The sequence below is a fragment of the Chondrus crispus genome, genomic scaffold (assembly GCF_000350225.1).
Source record: "Chondrus crispus Stackhouse genomic scaffold, scaffold_14, whole genome shotgun sequence".
NCBI lineage: Eukaryota > Rhodophyta > Florideophyceae > Gigartinales > Gigartinaceae > Chondrus > Chondrus crispus.
In genome coordinates this window covers 432,047-438,075 of record NW_005179015.1, presented here as the reverse complement: position 1 = coordinate 438,075, position 6,029 = coordinate 432,047, and the positions used below count along the sequence as shown (strand labels likewise).

The window sequence follows — 6,029 nt, the reverse complement described above, 5'->3', positions numbered from 1 at the left end:
ACTGTAGAGAGATTTTGTACTGTAGTCCGAGATTTTATATGAATTTTAGGGAAACGCACGCGGACGGCCTGGGATCCGGGCCGGACGCGTGGATGCTTCTAGAAGGAATTGCGCAGAAATAAAAGCGTGGAAGGTGACGGGCGCGGCATTCGAAGGAACTGACCACGCCACCTGACCTCACAACATTGCGTCTTTCCTGGCTGGAATCACACGAACATTCATTCACGAAGGAGCAAGCGAAAGCATACCAGCTCATCCTACTGATCCACACGACTGTCGCCACTGTTTCCGCTTTCGTCGACAACGACAAGAGTGCCGCGCGCTGAACGCGGCCTTCAACCTTCGCATCCCTGTTTTTCTAACAGCCGGTGCCGTTCTCACGCATAACACACTCCGCACCTCACCAATTTGTCTTTAGCTATTCACAGAAAAAATGCAGGAAAGCTTCCAGCAAGAGACGGGACCACATAGAAAACGGAGAAAGATGCACTCTACCGATGTGTTCATAAGCCATGCTGGCCCGGACAAGCTACACATCGCACGTCCCCTTTTCGAGAAATTGCAAGCTCATGGTTTAAATTGCTTCCTCGACAAAATCTCGATGGAGCCCGGGGACTGCGGAGCGGATGAAATGACGAAGGCTATGGAGTCTGCGAAGGTCGGTGTTTTCATCCTTTCTCCCGACTTTGCGGCTCGAAAGTGGACGATGAGGGAACTGCGTTGCTTCCTACGCCGACGAAGTGAGGCGATAGGGAGTGGGATGCGACCACCGACACTGATTCCGGTGTTTTACAGACTAAGTATTCGTGAATGCAGAGAGTTGGAGCCCAAGCGGTACTGGGATGATGAAGGAAATAATATTTTTGAAGTTGAGAAGTTTTTTAGCGAGGAACGACAGCGCGAAGCGAGCACGGATATGGTGAAGAGGGAGCTACAAGAGCTGGCAGGTATCACTGGGATTGAAAATGACGAAAGGGCAACAAACCTGCCCGGAGATGCATTCGGCCATGATGCGAGGGCAAATCTTGTGGAGCGGGTATTTCTGTGGGTGAAAAAGAAAAGTGATGAGGACTCAAGTGATGAAGCGGGAGAAGTTTTGAATACAAAAAGCCAAGTTGAAACCCACGCTGCCATCACGTCCATCGCACGATGTACGCTTGATGTGTTCACGCCCTGTATACTCGCAGAGCACAATCCCGAAGGAATATATTTGCAACTGAATTCTCGGGGGATCGATGGATCACCGAATACGTGTGAGGCGCGGCTAAAGGAGGCCGTGCTTAGTACCGATAGGAATACACATATAGGAGCGACGGCAACGGGGAAGGGCGGAGTCGGGAAGACATGCGCTCTTCGAGCGATTGCGCACGACGATGACATCAAGGCTCGGTTTTCAGGCGGAGTGTACTTCATGTCTTTGGGGAAAGACGCCAACGTAGGGCGGCTGATTGAGCAACTGTGCATAGCCGTAGAGGCGTCTGGTGGCAACCAGGCGGCTGGGAAAATGCGAGAGCAAAGCGAGTTGAGCAGGGTACTGACCAAGATGCGAGCATGGTTCAACACACGTGTATGTCTGTTCATTATTGATGATGTGTGGGCCATGAATGGTATAGATGCGTGTATTCTTCAGAAGTTATCCATTCTCGCTGACACAGCAGGAGACAGCCGAGAGAGGAGCAGACTTCTGTATTCCACGAGGGACTCAGAGCTGAAACAGGTGGGTAAGCGAGTGACTTTCGAATCGAGGGAAAGGGAAGGGAGCGATTCAGTTCACATGGTCATGCTCGCGAGCGGGGCGAAGCCAGAGGAAGCGAATGATCCGAGATGCAAAGAGGCTGTGAGGGAAATATTGAAATTGTGTGCTGGTTTGCCGCTTGCTCTGAACGTAGCCGGGACGGGTGTCAGGTACATGAGAGATAGATGGGAGGGAGAAAAGTCACAAGCGTGGGAGGCATACCTTTCGAAGATGAAGAGCTGTAACACGATTCGTAGTGAGAGTCCAGGGGATGGGTATTTGTTGTCGTTAGACGCGACATTACATGCGTCACTAGAGATTGTGGAGTCCGGCATGGGGAGCGATGCGGAGAGGTTAGGTCAGTTTTCGTTTCGAAAGATACATCGGAGTCTGTGTGTTATGAAGAAGCAAGACGGGATGCCTTTGTCGTTGGTAAGAGAGTTGTGGGAAATGGACTACGACTCGGCTGAAAAGTATGTGAAGCAGATGGAAAGGGTTGGATTAGTAGACATTCATTACGACAAGGATTGTGGGTGGGTACGGATGCATGATCTGACGCACGATTTTGCGGTGCAGGAGGCGCAGAAGGAGGAAAGTGTAACGGTCTGGTATAAGAAGTTGGCAGATGTATGCAGGCAGGGAGGGGGACTGCTTGCTATGACTGAGAGCGAGGGCAGAGAGAGCAAGGATGCAAGAGAGAAGTATGTTTTCGAGAATATATATCGCGTTCTGAAACAGGGCGGGTATGTGGAGGAGCTGAAGAATCTATTTTTGAGAGCGCGATGGGTGAAGGCAGTGATACAGAGAGGAAGTGTGTTGCAATACGAGGAAGCTGTAAAGGATCTAAATAGCTTTTTGAGGAACACGGGAGCAAGCGAGAGCCTTTTAAGGGATACGGGAGAAGAAGATTCGGTGTATGCGATGGAATTGATGATGAGAGCTGCACGACTGAGTGTACCTTTTTGTGGTGAAAGCAGTGCAGGGATTTACTTTCAACTGTACGGAAGAATCAAGCACAGGGCATCACAATTAGGAAGCGTGCGAAGGATACTCGAGGAAATCGAGGAACACGCGCCACGACCATGGGTGCGGCCTGTGAGTGAATGTGTAGGGCGAGCGGGAGGAAGTTTGGTGGAGCAGATTGTGCTTCCGAATATCGTTTACGAAGTCGGCATGGACTCAACCGGTGGCGTGTATGGACACTGTTCGGACCTGGGCTATACCAGGATCACAGTTTTCACACAGTCTCCGGACAAGGAAATGAAGATGACTGAATTAGACAACGATTTTGGAACGGGGAGCCGAGAATTAACATGCGGTTGTGTCAGTATGAGCAAACGCTATGCAGTTATCGGATATGGTGATGGGACACTACAGTTCTGGAGTGTATCGGAAAAGAAAATTTTGTGGAGTGACTGCGGTCATGAATCGCGGGTGTCTAGCGTTGCGATGAGTGGTGATGGAAAACGTGCAGTATCTGGATCCCGGGACAGCAGCGTACGAGTTTGGGACGTGGACACAGGACTGCAAATCGGCGACGCATTAACTGGACACACGGGTTGGGTAGAGAGCGTTGCGATGAGTGGTGATGGAAAACGTGCAGTATCTGGATCGTATGACGACAGCGTACGAGTTTGGGACGTGGACACAGGACTGCAAATCGGCGACGCATTAACTGGACACACGGATGGGGTGGAGAGCGTTGCGATGAGTGGTGATGGAAAACGTGCAGTATCTGGATCCTTGGACGAGAGCGTACGAGTTTGGGACGTGGACACAGGACTGCAAATCGGCGACGCATTAACTGGACACACGAGTTACGTGGATAGCGTTGCGATGAGTGGTGATGGAAAACGTGCAGTATCTGGATCCTGGGACGAGAGCGTACGAGTTTGGGACGTGGACACAGGACTGCAAATCGGCGACGCATTAACTGGACACACGGGTCGGGTGGAGAGCGTTGCGATGAGTGGTGATGGAAAACGTGCAGTATCTGGATCGTATGACGAGAGCGTACGAGTTTGGGACGTGGACACAGGACTGCAAATCAGCGACGCACCAACTGGACACACGGGTGAGGTGGATAGCGTTGCGATGAGTGGTGATGGAAAACGTGCAGTATCTGGATCCCGGGACATGAGCGTACGAGTTTGGGACGTGGACACAGGACTGCAAATCGGCGACGCATTAACTGGACACACGCATTGGGTGCTTAGCGTTGGGATGAGTGGTGATGGAAAACGTGCAGTATCTGGATCGTATGACAAGAGCGTACGAGTTTGGGACGTGGACACAGGACTGCAAATCGGCGACGCATTAACTGGACACACGAATGGGGTGCTTAGCGTTGGGATGAGTGGTGATGGAAAACGTGCAGTATCTGGATCCCGGGACAAGAGCGTACGAGTTTGGGACGTGGACACAGGACTGCAAATCGGCGACGCATTAACTGGACACACGGATGAGGTGTATGGCGTTGGGATGAGTGGTGATGGAAAACGTGCAGTATCTGGATCGGGAGACAAGAGCGTACGAGTTTGGGACGTGGACACAGGACTGCAAATCGGCGACGCATTAACTGGACACACGAGTTTGGTGTCTCGCGTTGGGATGAGTGGTGATGGAAAACGTGCAGTATCTGGATCCTGGAACAGGAGCGTACGCGTTTGGGACGTGGAGAAAGGGAGTACAGTTCATCTCGGAAAGTTGGAGGACTGGCAAGATATCGTGGAGAGATTTCTGAATGCAGAAAACTTACGTGCCGTCTCTCGCACTGGACATAGGCACAAAAGGCTCAAGGTTTTTGAGAGCAGGGGGACGAAAATTGTGCATGAGCGAGAGGATGGCTCTGAGGCTGTTTTGGCGCAGCTGGAGAGTACGGTAATCTGGTGGGAGGTAGACGATAATCATGGGGTCTTTGTTGCAGCGGCTGGCAGCCGGGTAGCTATTATGAAGCTGGTGGTCTAGGTGTAAGTTACACTTCCCTTATCCTCTCGGCCAGGCACAGACGTTTCTATTGTACGGTACGTGGCGGCACCTGTGGTGTTTCGTTTTTTTACATGTAAAATCTTGAGAATCCCGGTTTACTGGCCGCGTCGTCTGGAATCTTCTGCAGCGTGCAAAAGAGAGTAATACGTGACCTGTGTTCAGGAAACGTCAGTGGGCGCGAAACGTAGCCTGATGCACTCTACTGTCTCATGGGGATGCTATCGCCCCTGTCTCATGAGCATGAGACATGCATGGGACTTATGCATGGGTTGACGATGAATACGAAGGATACACGATGGACATCGATTCATCCCGTTTCGTGTGGTGAAGGCCGACAGCTTTTGAAGTTTCTGTGGAAGCGAGCGATTTTCTGCGCAATGGCGGTGGCAACAGGGAGCTCAGGCACGTCCTCAGGAGGTACGCTACGCATCTCACTCTCTGTCTTCCTTGGGAGAGTGGCACCTTGACAGGGTGTTACTTGTTTTGTAGTGCGGTGCTGTTTGCATGCATCCGTGCACACAAACAGTGAGGTGGCCAAAACCTGTAGACGTTTCAGAAATTGGTCCATTTTTGTGCGTACCGTACGTCGCTTCTTTTGACTCGTGACATCATCAGACGAGGTCCGTCGTGTGTGGCGCTCTGGTTCCATTCACGGACGGGACGTTTTGCCAGGACGCACGGCCCTCCCTCTAACTCTCGGCAGAAAAGTCGCATCGGTCGTTGTTCTATTTGCCTGCACCGTCTCTTCCCCTCTCGGGCGGGATTTCAGGGTACTGTAGTGGTTTCTTGGGGCTTTCGCTTGCCAGCCTGTCCGCCGAATTTACAGCACGGTATGCCCCGTTCGTGCCGTACTGCGGGCGCAGGAGCTTGGCTTTTTCACTGTTGCCCAGCGACGCTTTCCCTAGCCGGATATTGAGATATAGAGAGACGGTACGGCGCATACGTATGGGAATGAGAGGCGTTCTTTGAAGAGATGGTGCGAGATGCACGGTTCTGTATCAAAATGAAGCAAGAGCAACGCAAGACCGCAGCGCTAAAATGAAAAGAAGTAGGAGAAGGGTCCAAGTAGCTACGGTGCGTCACTCTCTCCTGTCTCAGCCGGCTTCAACGATAGCAACAAGGGCAAAAAAAGAGCGTCAGGCACTGTCGTTAGTATGTTTTATCAGATGCTGAGGTACTCGAGTAGTGGTATGGCTCGTGCCCTGCCTCGGTACAGACGCGCGAGGGAGTTGAGCTTGAATGCACTGAAAGTTGATGCAAGAACCAAGAAACTACGTGTACATTATTTGCAGACAGAACACTTTGC

General features: G+C 51.6%; 1 protein-coding gene; it reads left to right on the top strand.

The window, feature by feature from the left end:
• The first annotated feature begins 1,780 nt into the window (after positions 1 to 1,780).
• On the top strand, positions 1,781 to 4,832 carry CHC_T00008903001 (WD40-repeat containing protein). XM_005713746.1 is given in 2 exon segments: positions 1,781 to 4,702; positions 4,703 to 4,832. 1 exon segment carries the CDS (start codon positions 1,781 to 1,783, stop codon positions 4,700 to 4,702), a length of 2,922 nt encoding a protein of 973 aa, XP_005713803.1. The 3' UTR covers positions 4,703 to 4,832.
• The last annotated feature ends 1,197 nt before the right edge of the window (positions 4,833 to 6,029 follow it).